This window comes from Oncorhynchus gorbuscha, linkage group LG18 (genome assembly GCF_021184085.1).
Source record: "Oncorhynchus gorbuscha isolate QuinsamMale2020 ecotype Even-year linkage group LG18, OgorEven_v1.0, whole genome shotgun sequence".
In the NCBI taxonomy this organism is placed as follows: Eukaryota; Metazoa; Chordata; class Actinopteri; order Salmoniformes; family Salmonidae; genus Oncorhynchus; species Oncorhynchus gorbuscha.
In genome coordinates this window covers 48,705,970-48,730,788 of record NC_060190.1, presented here as the reverse complement: position 1 = coordinate 48,730,788, position 24,819 = coordinate 48,705,970, and the positions used below count along the sequence as shown (strand labels likewise).

At 40.9% G+C, this 24,819-nt stretch overlaps 1 protein-coding gene across 2 annotated transcripts in view; it reads left to right on the top strand.

The window, feature by feature from the left end:
* LOC124003344 (S-adenosylhomocysteine hydrolase-like protein 1) overlaps positions 1–22,767 on the top strand; it is a 77,298-nt gene extending 54,531 nt beyond the window's left edge. For both annotated transcript variants that reach the window (XM_046311512.1, XM_046311513.1), the window contains exons 2-17: positions 315–426; positions 522–665; positions 2,920–3,020; positions 8,487–8,589; positions 12,838–12,932; positions 13,074–13,180; positions 13,285–13,401; positions 16,428–16,491; positions 17,417–17,505; positions 17,871–17,941; positions 18,169–18,263; positions 18,442–18,540; positions 18,718–18,786; positions 21,155–21,233; positions 21,616–21,736; positions 21,987–22,767. In XM_046311512.1, the coding sequence (XP_046167468.1) occupies positions 315–426; positions 522–665; positions 2,920–3,020; positions 8,487–8,589; positions 12,838–12,932; positions 13,074–13,180; positions 13,285–13,401; positions 16,428–16,491; positions 17,417–17,505; positions 17,871–17,941; positions 18,169–18,263; positions 18,442–18,540; positions 18,718–18,786; positions 21,155–21,233; positions 21,616–21,736; positions 21,987–21,993 (1,473 nt within the window). In that variant the 3' untranslated portion in view covers positions 21,994–22,767. The remainder of the gene's footprint in view (positions 1–314; positions 427–521; positions 666–2,919; positions 3,021–8,486; positions 8,590–12,837; positions 12,933–13,073; positions 13,181–13,284; positions 13,402–16,427; positions 16,492–17,416; positions 17,506–17,870; positions 17,942–18,168; positions 18,264–18,441; positions 18,541–18,717; positions 18,787–21,154; positions 21,234–21,615; positions 21,737–21,986) is intronic.
* Positions 22,768–24,819: the final 2,052 nt, after the last annotated feature.

Sequence of the window (24,819 nt, the reverse complement as noted above, 5' to 3'; positions counted from 1 at the left end):
CAAGCACATACCCAATTCAGCTCCAAAAGCACACCACAGTGGTTTATCTGTGAAAGCATTCAACATTCTAGTGCTCTCTCAGAATAAGGAATCTGTTAATTTCTATCTCAAGGCTGACATACATATATACTACACCTCTGATGTACATATATATTACCAATGGAATACCATTAGGCTACTGTTACATGGAAAGTATTGTTATTCTTATAGGTGTAGGGTGATTTCTTGAGACCAGACCTTCTAATCTTTTGATCCATGTTTCAAGTGAATTGAAGTTAGGGATGTATAAATTGTACTCTCTTTTGCTCCTTCAGCAAATCCAGTTTGTGGAAGACAAGCAAGAGTTCAGCAGGTTTCCTACCAAGGCAGGACGACGCTCCCTGTCTCGATCGATCTCTCAGTCATCCACCGACAGCTACAGTTCAGGTACTATACACACACAAACACACACATGCACACAGCTATGAATGTATTGCTTGACCCCTTTCTTGCTGACTTTTCCTATCGGTCTGATTTCCCAGCTGCGTCCTACACAGACAGCTCTGACGATGAAACTTCACCACGGGACAAAATACAGGTCAATTCCAAGGGCACCAACGACTTCTGTGTGAAGAACATCAAACATGCCGAATTTGGTCGCCGCGAGATTGAGATTGCAGAACAAGGTAGGATAACATGGTTCTGTGACCTGTCACCTCTCACACAAAGAACAATACAAGACAATCAGTGACCAGTGATAAACCTCAACATCCCAAGGGTGCTCCCAGGTATAAGTACTGGTTGTTGGTTATTTAAAGCATGTTCTTGAAATTTGCTGTCTTATGGCATGAATCTCTTAGGCGACTCAATGGGTAAGGGTCTTTGATCCTAGGTAATATCGGGAAATGTCAATTAAACCACTGCTGGCGTCAATCAGGTTGCAATGAGCAACAAATACATTTCTGTGAACAAGGGACAGTAAAGTATATTTACATCTAAATATTGCTCTTGCCAGGACTTTGGGTCTGTTGCGCGGAAATGTACTAGAGTCTCACCCTCCAAGGCAAGGATTGGCCAAGTCAGATTGACAGAGACACTGATTGGAGGGGAGAGTCTGTCATGAGAAAGAACAGCATTGCTCAGTTCTGTGCATAACTGAAATACTCTAGCAGCTAGAGTCTAGCTTGTTATCTGTATTAAGATTGTTATTTAGATTTAGATAGATTGACCTCAACCAGTCTGCAGATATGGCTTCTGCTTTAAGGGATACAGAAACGACTCCTGTGTCGTATTATTAGGCTTTTCTCTGGTTTCGCTGATCAGTCATTCGAAGTGCAACTACATCACATCAGAGAGAGAGAGAAACATAGTGAGCTCCAGAAGTGTTGGGACCGTGACACATTTTTTGTTGTTTTTGGCTCTGTACTCCAGACTTTGGATTTGAAATTATACAACGACTATAAGGTTAAAGTACAGACTGTCAGCTTTAAGTTGGGTATTTTCAACTATTTAGAAATTACAGCACTTTTTGTCATTGGCCCCATTTTAGGGAACCAAAAGTATTGGGACAAATTCATGTGTATTGGGACAAATAAAGTAGTAACGTTTTTATTAGTTGGTCCCATATTCCTAGCACGTAATGATTACATCAAGCTTGTGACTCAAACTTGTTGGATGCATGATGAGTGAGAAAGTTAGACACACGCATATCATAACCCCAAGACAGGCTAACCTCTCACCATTACAATAACAGGGGATGTTAGCATTTTTTTTTTTTGGGGGGGGGGGTGTAGGATATTTATACCTCTAACTTTCTCCCTCATCATTATTCACAATCCATTTGGTCATGGTAACATCCCACATGAATGTAGAAGTGTTTAGAAACATTATATTCTTATTTACAATAAAAGTGACTCCAGAATGATTATTCTTTACCATTAATTTCTATTGGGCACGTAATAATCTGAAACACAACCAAAACAACTAGCAGAGTAGAGTCATAAACTTGATGTAGCATGCAGTGACTATGAGTATGGGACCAAATACTTACCTATTTACTACTTTAATACACATATTCGTACATTTACTTTTGAACCCCTAAAATGGAGGGGGGGGGGGCAGAGACTATGTACAAAAAGTGCTGTAATTTCTAAATGGTTCACCCGGTATGGATGAAAAAATGACCTAAAATGAAAGCTGACAGTCTGCACTTTAACCTCATAGTCATTGTATAATTTCAAATCCAGAGTGGTGGTGTACAGAGCCAAAACAATAAAACGTGTCACTGTCCCAATACTTATGGAGCTCAATGTATTATGCAGAAAGATCTAATATTGTTTACAGGTTCAGACACCTTTGATGAAGTTCTCATTCTATCATTCTTGTGTTTAATTTCAGACATTACTCCCCAAATCATTTAGATTCGATGTGTTGTCCTTGACCTAAATGTTTTGTGATATGCAGCAGCATTGCAGATCTGACGTGGCTGTTGTTACAGACACAATGTACAGCCATCCTTTGCTGGAAACGGGACATAATAAATTGAGCACTGGGATTAATTGTTACAGTGTAAGGATGAGTAAGTGTATTTTATTGGTGTCGCGTTGCAGCTTAATCTACACCCATAACACTGTCAGCACAACCCCAGAGCTTGATATGGAGTGTTCATCCTCTAATGAATTGGCAGGTTGCAGATGGCATTGCTTATTTTAGGGCATTTGATTTTATGGAGCTAAGAAGGTTCTGATGCAGGAAATTATTTGAGACCCTCAATTATAGTCAGACCACTTTTCTGGTGTCTACTCTGAATGTGGCTATCAAGTTTTAGGATCTCTTTCTCTCCCTCTCTCTCGCTCCATCTCCTTTGCTCTCTTTATCACCCCACTTTCTCACTCCCTTCTCCCTCTCTCTCTCGGTCGCTTGCTCGCTCTCTCCTCACAGATATGTCAGCATTAATCTCGCTCAGGAAGAGAGCCCAGGGAGAGAAGCCACTTGCTGGGGCTAAAATCGTTGGCTGCACTCACATCACTGCCCAGACTGCAGTAAGATAACTATCCCTGTCTTACCTATCATAAAGCCAAGGCTACACGGGGACATCTTTCTCCTAATGAAGTAGGATTTGAAGGTTACAGAGGCTTCTTCAGTAACCAAGTTGGCCCTGTTGTTTACACTAACTTACACTGTTTCCATTACCCAAGCTTTGCTGCAGTGAAATATCTCTCCCTTACTTGGGCTACATACCCAAATATCAGTGCCATGACTGCAGTATGATCTTTCTTCCAACAGTATCTCTACTGTACCTAACTACCACTGCTCTGCTACATTTTGCTCTGTGACTAAAAATGTTAGCTGGCTCATCTCATGACAGTCCATAAATAATGTACAGCGTCTCTAAAGCCTTGTTCACATTGGCGGTTTGAAGTGACTCAAATTCTATTTATTTGCATATCTGATTTGAATCTGTTCTTTTTCCTGCAGTCTGAACAGCCAAAAAGCACATGTCATCAGATATTTCAAGCCACATTTCAAACCACCTTCGTATCTGATTCCTGGCCATGTGACTTGTTTGAACAGTCGAATCTGATTTATTTGTCCTGAAGTGGTTTTTAGACTGTTATTCAGCATATCTTTTCGCTTGCTAGCTACTCTGTTGACAATTTGACAAGAACATGTGGTAGCAAACTAGCTTGTTAATTGTTTTCAAACAAATGAGTGAATGTGTTAGAAGCTTAACAGCTACCTAGTTGGCCGGCTGCTGTGGCTAGCCAAAAATCTTATCCTTTGAGACTTTAAAAGTGTTCTTTCCCTAGGATTTTGGACATTCAAAACAACTGGGAAATGTCCATGGCAGGCATTGTTGTCACCTTAGCATGCTATATAACTTCTGAGTGATAGGAAGCACAAGCGCAATCACCAATCAGCCTACACCCCAGCACACTCACACATGTTGTTACTATGACAACTAGTGTAGCCTTGTTCGCAAATGACTGCTCTCTGGACTCGCATCCGATTTGGTCACTTGTAACTTACTGTTTGGACAGTCAGTAGTCCAAAACATATTTTAAAAACAAAACTGATTTGAGCATTAAGGCCTGCAGCGTGAACAAGGCTTTATACCCCGTTAGTGTCTAAGATTTAATATATTGGTGCTGTTAATATGCTATTATATATTTACAGTGTTAGTCAAAAGTTTGGACACAGCTACTCATTCAAGGGTTTTTAATATTTTTTACTATTTTCTACATTGTAGAATAATAGTAAAGACATCAAAACTATGAAATAACACATGGAATTATGTAGTAAGCAGAAAAGTGTTAAACAAATCAAAATATATTTTCTATTTTAGATTCTTCAAAGTAGCCACCCTTTACCTTTGAACACAGCTTTGCACACGCTTGACATTTTCCCAACCAGCTTCACCTGGAATGCTTTTCCAACAGTCTTGAAGGAGTTCCCACATATGTTGAGCACTTGTTGGCTGCTTTTCCTTAACTCTGCAGTCCAACTCATCCCAAACCAACTCAATTGGGTCGAGGTTGGGTGATTGTGGAGGTCAGGTCATCTGATGCAGTACTCCATCACTCTCCTTGGTCAAATAGGCCTTGCACAGCCTGGAGGTGTGTTGGGTCATTGTCCTGTTTAAAAACAAATGATAGTTCCAGGACCTTAGGATCTTGAGCGTGGCTGAGGTGCACCCGTGACCAACTCGGTAAGGTCTACAACAGGTGTAGACCTTACCTTGAAATATTTATTTACAAGCCCTTAACGAACAATGCTGTCACGAGTCCGACCGAGGGTGTTTCCCCTATCTGGGCTGGTGGAGCTCGGCGGTCGTCGTTACCGGCCTATTAGCTGCTACTGATTGTTTTTCCTCCCTCTCCTTGTATGTTTAGTGGTAGCACCTGTTCATGTTAATTAGTTTGTCTTTATTAGACAGCCGGCCCGCCTGGTTGTTGTGCGGGATTATTTCATTGTAACCTTTGGCTCTGTTGTAAAGGTACGTGTTTGTGCCTGGTCGTGATTTTTTCCATTGTATTTTTTGATTCCCTGTGTTTGGGAACGTAACTTTTGTGAGCACCCTGTGGTGCGTTGGTGCTATTAAAAGATGCACAGCATTGAACTCTGTCTCCTGCATTTGACTCCACACCCACGACACCCGGAACATTACAAATGCAGTTCAGCCAACGGGTTTCTCCACGCATCGCGCCGACGGAAACCAACGTCTTTCTGATAAGAAGAGTGGCGGGGGCGTATGCCTCATGACTAACGAGACATGGTGTGATGAAGGAAACATACAGGAACTAAAATCCTTCTGTTCACCTGATTTAGAATTCCTCACAATCAAATGTAGACCGCATTATCTTCCAAGAGAATTCTCTTCGATTATAATCACAGCCGTATATATCCCCCCCCAAGCAGACACATCGATGGCTCTGAACGAACTTTATTTAACTCTTTGCAAACTGGAAACCATTTATCCGGAGGCTGCATTCATTGTAGCTGGGGATTTTAACAAAGCTAATCTGAAAACAAGACTCCCTAAATTTTATCAGCATATCGATTGCGCAACCAGGGGTGGTAAAACCTTGGATCATTGTTACTCTAACTTCCGCGACGCATATAAGGCCCTGCCCCGCCCCCCTTTCGGAAAAGCTGACCACGACTCCATTTTGCTGATCCCTGCCTACAGGCAGAAACTCAAACAAGAGGCCCCCACGCTGAGGTCTGTCCAACGCTGGTCAGACCAAGCTGACTCCACACTCCAAGACTGCTTCCATCACGTGGACTGGGACATGTTTCGTATTGCGTCAGATAAAAATATTGACGAATACGCTGATTCGGTGTGCGAGTTCATTAGAACGTGCGTCGAAGATGTCGTTCCCATAGCAACGATAAAAACATTCCCTAACCAGAAACCGTGGATTGATGGCAGCATTCGCGTGAAACTGAAAGCGCGAACCACTGCTTTTAATCAGGGCAAGGTGTCTGGCAACATGACCGAATACAAACAGTGCAGCTATTCCCTCCGCAAGGCTATTAAACAAGCTAAGCGTCAGTACAGAGACAAAGTGGAATCTCAATTCAATGGCTCAGACACAAGAGGCATGTGGTAGGGTCTACAGTCAATCACGGACTACAAGAAGAAACCCAGCCCAGTCACGGACCAGGATGTCTTGCTCCCAGGCAGACTAAATAACTTTTTTGCCTGCTTTGAGGACAATACAGTGCCACTGACACGGCCTGCAACGAAAACATGCGGTCTCTCCTTCACTGCAGCCGAGGTCAGTAAGACATTTAAACGTGTTAACCCTCGCAAGGCTGCAGACCCAGACGGCATCCCCAGCCGCGCCCTCAGAGCATGCGCAGACCAGCTGGCCGGTGTGTTTACGGACATATTCAATCAATCCCTATGTTCCCACATGTATCAAGAGGGCCACCATTGTTCCTGTTCCCAAGAAAGCTAAGGTAACTGAGCTAAACGACTACCGCCCCGTAGCACTCACTTCCGTCATCATGAAGTGCTTTGAGAGACTAGTCAAGGACCATATCACCTCCACCCTACCTGACACCCTAGACCCACTCCAATTTGCTTACCGCCCAAATAGGTCCACAGACGATGCAATCTCAACCACATTGCACACTGCCCTAACCCACCTGGACAAGAGGAATACCTATGTGAGAATGCTGTTCATCGACTACAGCTCGGCATTCAACACCATAGTACCCCCCAAGCTCGTCATCAAGCTCGAGACCCTGGGTCTCGACCCCGCCCTGTGCAACTGGGTACTGGACTTCCTGACGGGCCGCCCCTAGGTGGTGAGGGTAGGCAACAACATCTACTCTCCGCTGATCCTCAACACGGGGGCCCCACAAGGGTGCGTTCTGAGCCCTCTCCTGTACTCCCTGTTCACCCACGACTGCGTGGCCACGCACGCCTCCAACTCAATCATCAAGTTTGCGGACGACACAACAGTGGTAGGCTTGATTACCAACAACGACGAGACGGCCTACAGGGAGGAGGTGAGGGCCCTCGGAGTGTGGTACCAGGAAAATAACCTCACACTCAACGTCAACAAAACTAAGGAGATGATTGTGGACTTCAGGAAACAGCAGAGGGAACACCCCCCTATCCACATCGATGGAACAGTAGTGGAGAGGGTAGCAAGTTTTAAGTTCCTCGGCATACACATCACAGACAGACTGAATTGGTCCACTCACACTGACAGCGTCGTGAAGAAGGAGCAGCAGCGCCTCTTCAACCTCAGGAGGCTGAAGAAATTCGGCTTGTCACCAAAAGCACTCACAAACTTCTACAGATGCACAATCGAGAGCATCCTGGCGGGCTGTATCACCGCCTGGTACGGCAACTGCTCCGCACTCAACCGTAAGGCTCTGCAGAGGGTAGTGAGGTCTGCACAACGCATCACCGGGGGCAAACTACCTGCCCTCCAGGACACCTACACCACCCGATGTTACAGGAAGGCCATAAAGATCATCAAGGACATCAACCACCCGAACCACTGCCTGTTCACCCCGCTATCATCCAGAAGGCGAGGTCAGTACAGGTGCATCAAAGCTGGGACCGAGAGACTGAAAAACAGCTTCTTGTCTCAAGGCCATCAGACTGTTAAACAGCCACTACTAACATTGAGTGGCTGCTGCCAACACACTGTCATTGACACTGACCCAACTCCAGCCACTTTAATAATGGGAATTGATGGGAAATTATGTAAATATATATCACTAGCCACTTTAAACAATGCTACAATATATAATGTTACTTACCCTACATTATTCATCTCATATGCATACGTATATACTGTACTCTACATCATCGACTGCATCCTTATGTAATACATGTATCACTAGCCACTTTAACTATGCCACTTTGTTTACTTTGTCTACATACTCATCTCATATGTATATACTGTACTCGATACCATCTACTGTATGCTGCTCTGTACCATCACTCATTCATATATCCCCTTACACTGTGTATAAGACAGTAATTTTGGAATTGTTAGTTAGATTACTTGTTGGTTATCACTGCATTGTCAGAACTAGAAGCACAAGCATTTCGCTACACTCGCATTAACATCTGCCAACCATGTGTATGTGACAAATTAAATTTGATTGATTGATTTGAAACAAAAGGGGAAAAAATCTAATCAATCAAAGAATAACACAAAACATTTACATAACAATAACACGGCTATATACAGGGGGGTACCGGTACATGATTCCATATGATTTATTTCATAGTTTTGATGTCTTCACTATTATTCTACAATCTAGAAAGTTGTAAAAAATAAAAACCATTGAATGAGTAGGTGTCCGAACTTTTGACTGGCACTGTATATACAGTAGGCTAAATATATTGAATGGTCTGCTCTCTTTTGTGTTCTGTATTGCCCATTAGCTATTTATGATACAAAATATTACCTGTACATCTCTGTATTGTTCTTGTTCCTTGTTCCTCTCATTCAACCTCCTCGCTCTGCACTCAGGTGTTGATTGAGACTCTGGTGGCACTGGGGGCCCAGTGTCGCTGGACAGCCTGTAACATCTACTCCACACAGAACGAGGTGGCAGCTGCCCTCTCAGAGATCGGTAAGTAGAAGCTTTCAACATGACTACTTTACAGCTTTGTTACAGTAATAGCTTCTATGTGGAACAGAATGAGAGACTGACTGCACTTCATAAGAGGTTTTTGAAAGTTGTGTTTCATCACATTCATATTAATTGGCACTATTTCTGCATAATATACATGAACTCGTATTAATATGTAATTCATTACATGAGCGGGCTAAATGTTGGGGGTGATTTGCTTCCCTGTGCCGTTTGAAACTAAAGAGACATTTTGGAGATGTTCTCAATAAAGTCCTGGAAAGCACAGAGAACATCAGACTTATTATTATTATTATTATTATTATATATTATCAGACTTGCCCTCTCGTCAATGAACTACAGCACCAAGACACGCAGATCTCTTAGGTTTCTGGGTGTTTGTTAAGTATATATGTGTTTCCGTAGCGGGATCTTTTTTTCTTTTCACAGCCTGTTAGCCTGAGCAGTTCACAACAGATTCAGACTGCATTACAGTAAATATCACCAGTCACAAAGCTCAAGCTGGGAGAAGAACTGGTGCATAGGCTGTGGGCTGATTAACTTGTCCTACAAACACAGTATCCTCTGACCATTTATACAACCCACTCTCAGCAGTGTTGACATTTTCTACGTGTGAGTTATGCCAGCAATCTTCATACCGTACATACAGCAAGCCTGCCAGAAACTTACTGACTTGACCAGATGAAGGGAGTAGATAGATAGTTGTACGTAGGTATATACAGTGCATTTGTAAAATATTCAGACCCCTTGACTTTTTCCACATTTTTTCCGTTACAGACTTATACTATGGATGAAATCGTTTTTTTCTCCTCATCGATCTACACACAATACCACATAATAACAAAGTGAAATAAAAAAACTGAAGTATTACATTTACATAAGTTATATCACAACCAGGCTGTATCACAACAAGCCGTGATTGGCAGTTCAATACTGCGGCGCACAGTAGTCGTCTTGAGTTTGGCCGTTGTAGGCCGTCATTGTAAATAAGAATCTGTTCTTAACTGACTTGCCTAGATAAATAAATAAAAAATAAATAAAGGTATTTACTCAGTACTTTGTTGAAGCACCTTTGGGAGTGATTACAGCCGCCAGTCTCCTTGGGTATGACGCTACAAGCTTAGCACCTGTATTTGGGGAGTTTCTCCCATTTCTTCTCTGCAGATCTTATCAAGCTCTGTCAAGTTGGATGGGGAGCATCATTACACAGCTATTTTCAGGTCTCTCCAGAGATGTTAGATCGGGTTCAAGTCTGGGCACTGGTGGGGCCACTCAAGGATATTCAGAGACTTGGCCCGAAGCCACTCCTGCGTTGTCTTTGCTGTGTCGTGGTCCTGTTTGAAGGTTAACCTTCGCCCCAGTCTGAGGACCTGAGCCCTCTGGAGCAGGTTTTCACCAATGACTTCTCTATTTTGATCTATTCATCTTTCCCTTGATCCTGACTTGTCTCCCAGTCCCTGCCGCTGAAAAACATCCCCACAGCATGATGCTACCACCACTATGCTTCACCGTAGGGATGGTGCAAGGTTTCCTACAGATGTGACACTTGACATTCAGGCCAAAGGGTTCAATCTTAGCTTCATCAGACCAGAAAATCTTGTTTCTCATGGTTTGAGAGTCCTTTCGGTGCCTTTTGGCATACTCCACGTGGGCTGTCATGTGCATTTTACTGAGGAATGGCTTTTGTCTGGCCACTCTACCATAAAGGCCTGATTGGTGGAATGCTGCAGAGATGGTTGTCCTTCTGGAAAGTTCTCCCATCAATCCTGTCTCGAAGCGCTACGGACAATTCCTTTGACCTCATGTCTTGGTTTTTGCTCTGACATGCACTGTCAACTGTAGGACCTTTATATAGACAGGTGTGTGCCTTTCGAAATCATGTCCAATCAATTGAATTTACCACAGGTGGACAGGTGGTACTGTATAACATGTTTCTAGCTGTATGGACATATGGGACGAGTAGCATGGCAGAATAATCATAGAGCTTTCAAAATCTCCCCACTCCTCTAATTCAATAGCAGGGCTTAGGATGTGTTTTTTTTTTTTTTTACCACTTTATCTTATGGTAATTATATTTTTACGTAAGCCTTCCCTTTCCCACATCATTGTGTAAAGCGACATCTGTCACAGTATCTATTTCTAATAAACAGTTGCTCTTTATGGAGCTGTCCTCTGGCAGCTTCTGTTTCGGCCTGCCTGCTCTGCTCTCTCTGGGGTGGAAATTACCAGAAGGCCTTCTGTCCTGCTGCAGTTATTACCTGATGTCTGGTCCTCTCCTAAAAATCACTGGATAACAGCTTTAGAAACAAGATACCTAGCTTATTATCCCCTCTTGGTTTAAAGAACAGACATATCCTTGTACATCTACAGAAAAGACAGGAATGCTTATGGGGTGTTGTATATATTCAGAGCCATATTCCAGTAAAGCTTAGAGAGGATCTCATGTCAGATGTTGTTGAACTGTTTTAGTCTAAAGCCTCTTCTTTTGGGGTGCTGCTGTTGGCCACCAAGTAGGGATTAACATGGGTAACCGGGATCACTTCACATTTCCAGAAGAAATGTAATGACGACCTGGAAATGACTGACATTTTCCCCAATGTTGGCACTAATGCAATGTCACAAAATACACAACTTGCGCAGCAACAGATTAGCAAAAAATAAAATGGCTCATTATCCAAACAGGTTTTCACATGGAAGCCTTTAGCCCAGCGTATTTACTTCACACAAAGTTACCATAGATTCAAAGCAGACGCATAATTGACACTGCTGACCCAAATGTACTTGGTAAACCCTACAACAAACCCTTACCCGTTAGATTAAATATCAAGGTATCTTAATTATTTACACTCTTCATCTCCCCATTATTCATGTCTGTTATAAAAAGATGTTCTGCGTTTTTGACACAAGTTAACATTTTAGTCATTTAGCAGACGCTCTTATCCAGAGAGACTGACAGTTAGTGCATTCATCTTAAGATGGCACAATGTGAAAACCACATTTTACTGTCATAGTAAGTACATTTTACCTCAAAGTAGCTATCAGCACTCCCATCTCCATTTACTCAAGCAAACAACAAAATGATCTTTTAAAAAGTTAATAAACAACATCTTATTGAACGGCAGGGACTATAAGGGGAGACAAACACACAATTTTGTTGTTGTATTGTTTTTATATTTTAAATTTGTGACTGTCCGGATCTATCCGTGTTTTGTTACTTGTTCTTTTTTTTTGTGGACCCCAGGAAAAGTAGCTGCTGTTTCTGCTGAAGCTAATAAATAAATACGCATATGGAGGGCTTTACTCAGGCCCTCTGTTTCTGCCATGCTTATAACATCATAATGCAGGCTTTATAACACAATGTTAAATATTCAAAGGTTAGGTCAGTTCACGACAATTGGTCATGACACAAATAGCAGTATAGTGACACACATACCAGTATAGGTGAATAGGCCTACAGTGAAGCTCACCCCGATAAACTAGTGTAGCTTAAATCCTACATGACTGTTCAATACTGATGTCAATACTGGTAGTTCTGGCTGCTATTGACACCCGTTTCCTGAGTGATTTATGAGGGCGTGAAGTGGGCTTTAATGGTAGAGAGCTGAAGTGTTTAGTAGGGCCGGGATGATACCAGAATTTCAATATTCTTTCCATGGAAAAAATGAAAACACGAAGCAGACATTACTCTTTGATCATTAAAAACCTGCTGTATGTAAATTATTGTGTGCTATAGCTTGGAAAATAATACATGTGACTCTGGATGACAACATAATGTTTGTTTCCAACATTAAGGCTGTTTTCCTAAAGAAGATTAATCCACTTTGTGTTTTGTTTCCTTGCCACGATACCAACGAGTATCGTCCCGGCCCTGGTGTTTAGTGAGCAGGGTTATGTAAGTCTACCTGGAGGAGCCTACAGAGGCAGGGGCTGATCTAGGCTCTTTGGTGTTGTGGATAGACTGTTGTGCAGGTCCAGATGTCTAGAGTTAAGCTGCAGTTCGTTATATTAATGACTTTACAACAGATTATACGGACATCAAGCACCGTGTGTTCAAACGTCATCGGTTCTGCTCTCTCTAGAATGAAGGGTCTTGTTAATGGCTCAGGACCCTGTGCTGCTGTTTAAAAAGGGCCTTAGCTTCTATATTTGTTGCGACATATGTCTGATCCGGAGAAATATTGTAATTTCTAAACCCCTTTTATTCCCCCAACTACCTTGTTATTTCTGCAGGTGTGGCTGTTTTTGCCTGGAAGGGGGAATCGGAGGATGACTTCTGGTGGTGTATCAACAAGTGCATCAACATGGAGGGGTGGCAGCCTAACATGGTACCCATAGAACTCTTGTCAATTACCCTCCTTTAACAGCAAGACAAACGCCCTTGTTGACCATTTTGTGTTACTGATATGTGTTTGCGTGTTGTCACTGTTTGTTGAGAATGTTATCTCTTGTTGCTGTGTCTGTGGTAGATCCTTGATGACGGAGGGGACTTGACTCACTGGGTGTATAAGAAATACCCCAACGGCTTCAAGAAGATCAGGGGCATTGTGGAGGAGAGTGTGACTGGGGTCCACAGGTGGTTTTATTTCTGATTAAAATACATTCTCAATCATACATGTTCATAAGACCAACAGGTAACTCTGAGCTTAGTTACTTAGTTACTTTCTCTTTGCCTTAAAGGTTGTACCAGCTGTCCAAAGCAGGCAAGCTGTGTGTGCCAGCCATGAATGTAAATGACTCTGTGACAAAGCAGAAGTTTGACAACCTCTACTGCTGCAGAGAGTCTATCTTGGATGGGTAGGTGTTAAATGTACCTTTCAAGCATACAAGTGAATGTTCCCTCGCTTCGACACCTCACTGCTCTTTGTGCATACACTTGAAGTCGGAAGTTTACATACACCTTAGCCAAATACATTTAAACTCAGTTTTTCATAATTCCTGACATTTAATCCTAGTAAAAATTCCCTGTCTTAGGTCAGTTGGGATCACCACTTTATTTTAAGTTGAAATGTCAGAATAATAGTAGAGAGAGTGATTTATTTCAGCTTTTATTTCATCACATTCCCAGTGGGCCAGACGTTTACATACACTCAATTAGTATTTGGTAGCATTGCCTTTAAATGGTTTAATTTGGATCAAACATTTTGGGTAGCCTTCCACAAGCTTCCCCCAATAAGTTGGGTGAATTTTGGCCCATTCCTCCTGACAGTCAGGTTTGTAGGCCTCCTTACTTGCACACGCTTTTTTAGTTCTGCCCACAAATTTTCATTGGAAGTATGCTTGGGGTCCTTGTCCATTTGGAAGACCCATTTGCGACCAAGCTTTAACTTCCTGACTGATGTCTTGAGATGTTGCTTCAATATATCTACATAATTTTCCTTCCTAATGATGCCATCTATTTTGTGAAGTGCACCAGTCCCTCCTTCAGCAAAGCACCCCCACAACATGATGCTACCAACCCCGTGCTTCACGGATGGGATGGTGTTCTTCGGCTTGCAAGCCTCCCCCTTTTTCCTCCAAACATAACGGCCAAACAGTTATATTTTTGTTTTATCAGATCAAAGGACATTTCTCCAAAAAGTGTGATCTATGTCCCCATGTGCAGTTGCAAACCATAGTCTGGCTTTTTTATGGTGGTTTTGGAGCAGTGGCTTCTTTCTTGCTGAGCAGCCTTTCAGGTTATATCGATATAGGACTCGTTTTACTGTAGATATAGATACTTTTGTACCTGTTTCCTCCAGCATCTTCAAAAGGTCATTTGCTGTTGTTCTGGGATTGATTTGCACTATTCACACCAAAGTACGTTCATCTATAGGAGACAGAACGCGTTTAATTCCAGAGCGGAATGACGGCTACATGGTCTCTTGGTGTTTATACTATACTTGTACAGATGAACGTGGTACCTTCAGGCATTTGGAAATTGCTCCCAAGGATGAACCAGACTTGTGGAGGTCAACAATTTACTTATTTTCCCATGATGTTAAGCAAATAGGCGTGTTTCCTCCAGCATCTTCACAATGTCCTTTGCTGTTGTTCTGGGATTGATTGGCCCTTTTCACACCAAAGTACGTTCATCTTTAGGAGACAGAATGCATCATCTTCCTGAGCAGTACGACGGCTGCGCGGTTCCATGGTGTTTATACTTGCATACTATTGTTTGTACAGATGAACGTAGTACCTTCAGGCATTTGGAAATTGCTCCCAAGGATGAACCAGACTTGTGGAGGTCTACAATTGATTTCCCCATGATGTCAGTGAGTTTGAAGGTAGGCCTTGAAATACATCCACTGGTACACCTCCAATTGACTCAAATGATGTCAATTAGCCTATCAGAAGTTTCTAAAGCAATTTTCTGGAATTTTCCAAGCTGTTTAACGGCACAGTCAACTTACTGTATGTAAACTTCTGACCCACGGGAATTGTGATACAGTGAATTATAAGTGAAATAATCTGTCTGTTAACAATTGTTGGAAAAAGTACTTGTGTCATGCCCAAAGTAGATGTCCTAACCGACTTGCCAAAACTATAGTTTGTTAACAAGACATTTGTGGAGTGGTTGAAAAATGAGTTTTAATGACCCCAACCTAAGTGTATGTAAACTTCTGACTTCAACTGTATATATAATATTTAACTATATGTCTGTTTATTTTGTGGATCAAATACTGTAAATATATATCTCAAATATAGTACCTGTCAAAATTTTGAACGCTCTCATTCAAGGGTTTTAATTTTGACTATTTTCTACATTGTAGAATAATAGTGAAGACATCACAATTATGAAATGACACATATGGAATCATGTAGTAACCAAGAAAGTGTTAAACAAATCAAAATATGTTTTCTATTTTAGATTCTTCAAAGTAGCCATCCTTTGCCTTGATGACAAATTTGCACTCTTGGCATTCTCTCAACCAGCTTCAACTGGAATGCTTTTCTAACCGTCTTGAAGGAGTTCCCACATATTCTGAGAACTTGTTGGCTGCTTTTCCTTCACTCTGCGGTCCACCACATCCCAAACCATCTCAAGGCAAAGGGTGGCTACTTTGAAGAATCTCAAATATAAAATCTATTTTGATTAACACTTTTTGTGGTTACTACATGATTCCATAAGTGTTATTCAACAGCTTTGATGTCTTCACTATTATTTTGCAATGTTGAAAATAGTATAAATTAAGAAAAACCCTGATTGAGTAGGTGTGTCAACTTTTGACTGGTACTGTATGTGTATATATATATGTGTGAGTTATTTATATATATATATATATATACATATATATATATATATATATATATATATACATATATATATATATACATATATATATATATATACATATATATATATATATATACATATATATATATATACACATATATATATATATATACACATATATACATATATATATATACACATATATACACACATATATATATATATATATATATATATATATATATATATATATATATATATACATACACACACACACACACACACACACACACACACACACACACACACACACACACACACACACACACACACACACACACACACACACACACACACACACACACACACACACACACACACACACACACACACACACACACACACACACACACACACACACACACACACAATAGGCCAATACATCAGGCTAACAACATGGCCTGTGTGATCCAGTGGCCTGGGAAATTGCTTTTATGGACTGCTACTGCCCACTTCACTCTTTCTGGAGTTTCAACTTAACATAGAAAGGCCAACTTCCTGTATCTTAATGTTTCCCCTGTCTCTATCTCCATGTTTCTGTCTGCAGCCTGAAGAGGACCACAGACGTGATGTTTGGAGGAAAGCAGGTGGTTGTCTGTGGTTATGGCGAGGTAAGGGGGTGTCATGGAAATTCTACACAGGGACATTCGGAAGTCAATCCAAAATGCATTATTCTTTATTATCAGCGTGCTGGAGAGGTTCCAACTAACTCAATGCAAAGTACACATGTCGTTCAGTTGCTCCACCCGGGGCAGTTCCATTTACATTTAAGTCATTTAGCAGACGCTCTTATCCAGAGCGACTTACAAATTGGTGCATTCACCTTATGACATCCAGTGGAACAGTCACTTTACAATAGTGCATCTAAATCTTAAAGGGGGGGGTGAGAAGGATTACTTATCCTATCCTAGGTAGCTAAATATTTGCATGATTTAGCTTATTTATAATTAATTAATCATTAACATTTGCTTCATTCATGTGACGACCAATACTGGGTCATGCACGTGACAGACCAATACCTCATAATGCTTCTTCTCTCTAAGCTGAGACCTTAAAACTGAGATATCCCTTTCTCTAAAATAGGTTTTGGGCGTACTGCCAAATTGCAGATACTGTTAGTGAGGATTCGTTCAATCAGTCACTTGAATGAACACAGAGATTGGTTATTAGAATAGCACACATTTTTTACTTCCATCACAGGGTTTTCATATTGTATATGTAGTTATGTTTGAAGAGACTGTGTTTCTGCTGGCTACGCTAAACCTGCTATAAAAAACATGTGCACTCTGTATAATGATAATCACCTATACAGTACATACTTGTACATTTATATACTGAAGAGTTCGATGCCATGTTATGCTAAGTTATTGTATATTTAGTCTAAAGTAATCGGCCTCTATAGAGTTTTTAATGTGGACGTCAATGTTTACTGATATGCATGTTCTTTTGTGGGTCCATTGTGGCCTATTCTGTTGATTGAGGTCAATGTGATGTGATCATATTATGTAATTCTAATGCGATATGCTCTCCCTGCAGGTTGGGAAAGGTTGCACTGCCGCACTGAAAGCCATGGGATCCATCGTCTACGTCACAGAGATTGATCCCATTTGCTCCCTGCAGGCCTGGTGAGGGACAGGAAACTGGAAGCAGAAAGTGCCAAATGTAGAGCACTGCTGACCCAGAGAAATGACACCATGAATTAGACCATAAAACCCTCTGGACAGAGGAGTCTCTCTGTCCTGCTCTAAGATTAACCTTTGAAACAGAAATTCTCCATCAAAATATAAACCCGAAAACCTGAACTGGCTTTCATCATTAGGATAACATGATATAAACTAGATGGCAGCATACTAAACCTTTTAAATACAACAATAGAGCCTTATTAGTTGAATGGCACTCGTAGACCAGTACTAACCAACTCTACTGTAGGCATAGCACCTGTCTACCTCCATCTGTTCTTACTAACCCGTCTCTCCCCATGTTTGAACAGCATGGATGGCTTCAGGGTGGTCAAGCTTAATGAGGTCATCCGTCAGGTGGACATCATCATCACATGCACTGGTAAACAACATCAAACTACCTTACTTATGTAATCAACTTTCTGTACAGGGGACTGCTTTTATATGGAAATACATGAATCTATGGGCTTCCAGTACATGCCTGTCACGATCAATATATGCATTGACATACATACATGGCCCTCTGTATCATCTAATCGAGAGAATTTGTGCTGCCAAGCTCTATTTTGTTGGATGTTTTAGACTGGTGTTTTTCCTGTGGTCTCCTAGGGAATAAGAACGTGGTGACCAGGGACCAGCTGGACCGTATGAAGAACGGCTCCATCGTGTCCAACATGGGACACTCCAACACTGAGATTGACGTGGTGAGGAACTTTAACACAACACAATTGTGACTACTGTAGAATGTAAAAATCAACAGAGCCTTTCCAGGGAAAATGAAGTTCATGATTGTTTAAAATGTACTGCATATTAAGACTTTTAGTAGTGTGCTTGAGAGTGCATAGTGTGTTGGTCTGCTGATCTGTGTGACCTGCTCCCCAGGCGAGCCTGCGGACCCCAGAGCTGACCTGGGAGAGAGTGCGCTCTCAGGTGGACCATGTCATCTGGCCTGATGGCAAGAGGGTCATCCTGCTGGCCGAGGTGGACACACACACACACACACACACACACACACACACACACACACACACACACACACACACACACACACACACACACACACACACACACACACACACACACACACACACACACACACACACACACACACACACACATATACTACCACATAACAAGTAAAATGTTTCTCTCCCTCAGGGTCGTCTTCTGAACCTCAGCTGCTCCACAGTTCCTACCTTCGTCCTGTCAATCACTGCCACGACCCAGGTAATACAGACACTCCCCACAGTAGCTAAAAAGCAGCTAGAGTAGTGCTGCAGATAGCAATCTGTGGGTTTACACTGCCTTCAGAAATGATTCATACCCCTAGACTTTATCCACATTTTGTTGTTACAGCCTGATTTGGACACTGATAATTGGAATGCTGTGGCTGTACAGTAACATGCTATACGTGATGTCAGAGTTCAGGGTCTCTGCCTCAACTCTGTATGGGTTTTGACTGACAGCCATTCTGAACTTTAGCACCTTGTGCATCAACAAGTTACCCCCATCCAGGGGCATTATGTGTAACAATTGTTTAATGATAAGTTCAATATTAAACTCTATTGGACCAGTTCGGTTCGGGTGAATTGAAAACCACACAACTGAATAATTTAGGAAAAGAATGCCGGCTTGTATTTGTAAATAAAAAATACTTACAAAATAATGTATCACCTTGAGTAAATATTGATATGTGAAATTTGTACAATGAGCTTGTAGCGGGGTGCGTAATTGGCGGCAGAGAAGTCAGGCGCAGGAGAGCAGAACTGGGTAATAACCCGATATTTATTAAGCAAAACCAACGGCAACCAGATAAATGGGCACAAAATAACCCGTCGTGCTCATGGGGAACGTGCACAAGCACTACAATAAACAATTCGCCAGAAGTTGTGACAGAGATCAATATGATTGAAATACATCAATAAGTACAATACTTAGATATCGGCCAGATATGCCTATAATTTGCTAGGGTGCACCCAACTCTATCTTAATCTGAGAATCTCTGATGTCAATGTTCAATAGCAATACAATAAACATGAATCCACAGAAAAACACAAACCAATTCCCAAATACTGACTGATTCCATCGTAGTGATATATAAATGTGAGTGACTGTGCCTATCAATAAACACTGTAAGGTGTTTAAGTGTAGCATGTGCTTATAACAATCACACTGCAATGTCTTGCAAGAAAAATCCTATCACACCGTAGTATGGCAGTGCAAATGTAGTGTTCTCCAAGGAAAATAAATCTTTGCATTCAAATCTTCTTATCGATGTCCTGGGTTCGGCGGCTCGCCATCATTGGTGGAACTGAATCCATACTCAAAAAACATGACCAAATCCTGGCGTCAATCTTTCCCTCAATCCCTTCACAGTACGTTTGTATAGAGAAGTGAGTGTTAATATCCAGTTCTCTCCTTTTAGTTCAGATTCATACAACTTGATTTTTAACTTAGTTTTTCTTCCATGGAATGGCAGGAGCTCTTCACGTTCCGTTCTAGCTCTTTTTTTTTTCAGCATGTTGGCGCCGACTGGTGTATAACGTGAGGTTAGGAGAGGGACAAAGAGAATATTGAGTTTTGATTGGCTCAAAATAAACTGCCTGTCATGCAGCTTCTGACAGCTGATTTGTAATACCTGTCAACTTAAATATCAATATCAATAGCAATATAGTATAATATGATTGGTTACTGGAATCTCACTAGTAACGATAAGTGTTCAACATTAGTTGACCTGTGTTACACATGCACCCCAAAAATGGGAAGGGGACAAGGTACGTTAGGATGTCTGGGTGTGTGGTCAGGAGAGGGGCTCCCCCCTCCGTCTGGAAGTTATAGCTTTTTTCTGCAATCTAAAGCCATAATCAATATATATATATATATATATATATATATATATATATATATATATATATATATATATATATATATATAAAAACGTTTTATTTTCTCTATATCTAAGCATACCTCTTGAGCTGTCTGTATCCTCCTGCCTGATGGTAATTTGTTTAAATAAACAATGTATGCTTCTCTGCATCACTGGTAAACAAACAATGGGTAAAAGATTGAAAGTTATGTGAGTCTTCAGTACATGTAGTAATTGCTTACTTTTCTAAACTTTACCAACCTTGCCAGCTAAGTTAGTTAGCTGGCATGCTAGTTAGACAAGCTAGTTACTCTAACTTGATTGATAACTAGCTACATTTCAGGCTATCTGGGCTAAAGCCATCTTCATAAAATTGCTAGGTGACTAGTAGTATTACAGAGAAACGACTACAAAAACATTTAATAAAATAACATGTTTTTTTATGACGTTGAACATGTTTCTTTATGACACGGTTGAAATAATGTGAAGTCAAAAGTAGTTACACAAATCAAAATAATATAATATAATAATATATGCCATTTAGCAGACGCTTTTTTTACGTATGGGTGGTCCCGGGGATCGAACCCACTACCCTGGCGTTACAAGCGCCATGCTCTACCAACTGAGCTACAGAAGGACCACGAGGCACCTAATTGTTGTAACGACCCATCTATTCTTGAGTTTGTGTGTATACTAATGATTGTGTATTGTGCACCATTTCTCCAACAGGCTCTGGCTCTTATTGAGCTGTACAATGCTCCAGAGGGCCGCTACAAACAGGATGTATACTTGCTTCCCAAGAAGATGGGTGAGTAATGGACAGCCCTTATACCCTGCCATGTTTGGCGCGTTACAAGGAAATACAGATAAATAATGTCTGTAGTGGTAGTTATGATTATGTTATGATCTACCTAGCTACACAACACAATTCCTGCTTTGGTTGTTTTATCCCTGTCTCTGTGGACATAATACTGTTTCACAAATGCCTGTTTTGGACAAGCTGTGCAAACCACTTTCACTAGTCTCTGAGGCCCTACTTATGCCATCTGGTGATGGGAATGAGACATTACAAATCAATTCTGTAACTTTTATTTGGTATTCAAGCATACAGACACAAATATTTGTTGAATACAATTATAAAAACATAGCTTATTACTTCTATAATTGTATGTGTGTTGTGATTGTCTCAGATGAGTATGTTGCCAGCCTGCACCTGCCCACCTTTGACGCCCACCTAACGGAGCTCTCAGATGAGCAGGCCAAGTACCTGGGCCTCAACAAGAATGGCCCATTCAAACCCAACTACTACAGGTACACCTTTCCCTGCTAACATCCCTTTAAATGTCACCAAAATATCAGATTTATGTCAGATTTATCTTCATTTTTGCATTTCATCCCCACAGCCACAACACAACAACATCATCCCCCACAGCCACAACACAACAACATCATTCCCCACAGCCACAGCAAATGTTCTTATTGGTACAATCAAGTTAAGTAGAAGGTTTTTATAACTTCAGTACATACATTTGACTAATATTTTCATTTTTGGTATTCATAGGTATTAGCTTGCATGAATGGACCACAACTCTGCACTCCTTGACTTGGACAAGGCCTGGATAAGATAATGAAATATATATATATATTAAGCTCCTATTCCTTCATCTTCTACAGTAGGTGTTACCCTGTTTCACTTGCTGTTTTGTGTGTTTAGTTTCACCATTAGTTCTGTAAATACACACTCTAACAAACCAACATACAGGACCCCACTGGCCATCAATGACCAATTGAAAGTACAGCACCTAAACTCAGCTGTCTGCTTGAGATATTTATATACACGTCTGATTTCATTCCCACTCTCCAGTAGAATAGACATTTTTCTGATGTGTTATTTGTAGTTTGATAGATCTTTATTATTGTGCCAATTGATTGTGTAGGGAAGGGGATTGTTGTAATTGAGATTTATATTTTCTGTCTGCATTGATGTCGCTCTTCTCAAATAATTACATTCCAGCCAAGGGAACAGGGAGAAATGGCCTCCACACTAGAAAGACTCAACCTCAATGTCCCATTTAAAGGCATTGTCACATTTCCTGCTGGACCATGTGTAGATGTTTTCTACCAGCTTGTCATTTTACTGATCTCTATCTCTCTTCCTCTGAAACAGAACTGAGGTTTTATTGAAAATGTGAGTACCTGTACTGACTGTACTGTATTGGGGCAGCAGGTAGCCTAGTGGTTAGAGCGTTTGGGCCAGTAACCGAACGGTTGATAGATTGAATCCCCGAGCTGACAAGGTAAAAATCTGTCGTTCTGCCCCTGAACAAGGCAGTTAACCCACTGTTCCTAAGCAGTCATTGTAAATATGAACTTGTTCTTAACTGGCTTGTCTAGTTAAATAAAGGTTAATTAAATGTATTTATTTTTTAAATAGACTAAAGGGCAGACATACAGTATATGATTTTATTTGAATAGTACATGTGTGCATGTACAGTACAGAAATGCAATTATCTTCACTAACAACATTTATAAGTGTAAGATACAGAAAGGTATGTGCAACCAGATGAGTGACTATCCAATCTGGCACTGGTTTTGATTGAGTCTCACATGGTAATAACACTGGAATGTGTTGCATTGTAGGAGTCTTATCAGACTTACAAGGACAATAGTGCATTGCTATTTCTCTATTCCTGGTCTAAACAATGTGGAATTAAGTTTATTGACGTGATTTATTTTAAATACAGTAGTTGGCTGATTTTAGTATTGTTATTACTAGTAGTAACTAGTATCCCTGTTTGTGTGACGTGAATCTGTTTTTCACTTAACGTTCCTGATCACCATGTTGTCCTTCTGTCTGTTCTCTGCATCCATACTTGCCTGTTTTCATGTCACCATCACACTGAAAGGTCAACTCCATAAGGAGAGTGGTTATTCAGTTGAGTAATGTTGTGTTTTAGTTCCACCTGCTGATGAATATTACACAGGTTAAATCATCTGTATGTATTACCGGTGCATTTAAAATGACATGCACTGTCACTCTGGTCTGGTAACATGGGACACTGAGTCGGTTGAATACAGACCACATCTGTGTGTACAATTTTCAGTGTTTTCTGTCCTTCCATTTTAGCTGTGTGAAACAACAGATACTGTTTTATTTGTATATAAATTAGCAGATGCAACTGTGAGATAAAGCGCTTTCTTCTTTGCACTACTCTTTGCACTGCTTAAAGCTGTTGAGCATTTACAACCAAGGACATATGCGTGAGAAGGACATTGTTGGAGGGGTATTGGCGTCGTAACTTTGGTTACTGGTCAAGTGACAGTGCCTTGTGACCCATCTGATACTGCACATATTCATCAGTTGTAGGATTATGTCTGTCCACTCTATTCCTCTTTGAAAGCTGTCCAACAGCGTTCTGATTCTGCAGTATAATCACTATGCACCAAGATGTGCATCACTGTAGTGGTCTCATAAATATTTGTACTTATTGGGGGTACCCAAACTGCTTAATGTGTCAGCATTTAGTTACTTCCATTGTAAGAGAACATAGTAGTTTGAATTGACCTGTTTTGGACTTTTTGAAGTTACAGTAAATCTTTATTTCTTCCCTTGGATATTGTCTGTATAGCACTACCAAAAGCATGCCATGAAGTAAAACCAGAATGCCTTTTACATGCACTATGTTGTTTACAAGGCCTCTGAATTCAAATTCTGTTTTAGTTCATTGAATCTCCCATACTTTAGATTTGTTTATACTGTCAGAACCATAACGACTAGCAGGATGACGTAATAACTGACAAATATAGTCAGGTTATGAAACCCTGTCTAGCAGTTAAGTGTTATCTGACCAGCTCACAAGTCCAGGGTCATTTGGATGTTGTATGCAACAGTGTTCTGCAATTTGGCCTAATTGAGTGACTGTCGGTGACTGACATAACAACAGAAACTGATGCACACTACCAAATTTTGAAATTGCACCTTGTGTATTCTACTATTTCAACTATCAAAAATAAGTTGAGACTGAGTTCCTAAAATGTATTTATTTATTTTTGGGGTGAAATTGATCCGCAGGCCTACAAAAGGGGGGTTTTGGGGCACCAGTGCACATCCCTGATGTAAAGCAAGGAGCACTGTGATGTACATGATGCGAGAATCGTTTATGTATCTCTGGTTGTGACAAAACAACCTTTTTTATTTGAGCTTTTCAAATTAAATTATATTGTTAAATTATACAGTACTATGTATTATTTTTCTGTGTATTATCTGAGTGGTTGATGTATAGTCTAGCTGAGTCAACTCAAGTTGTTTTACTTTCATCTGACTGCTCTCTGATGCTGCTATTTATTTTTCTGCTTTCTGTTGGTTGATGTGTACCGATCCCTTTAATAAACTT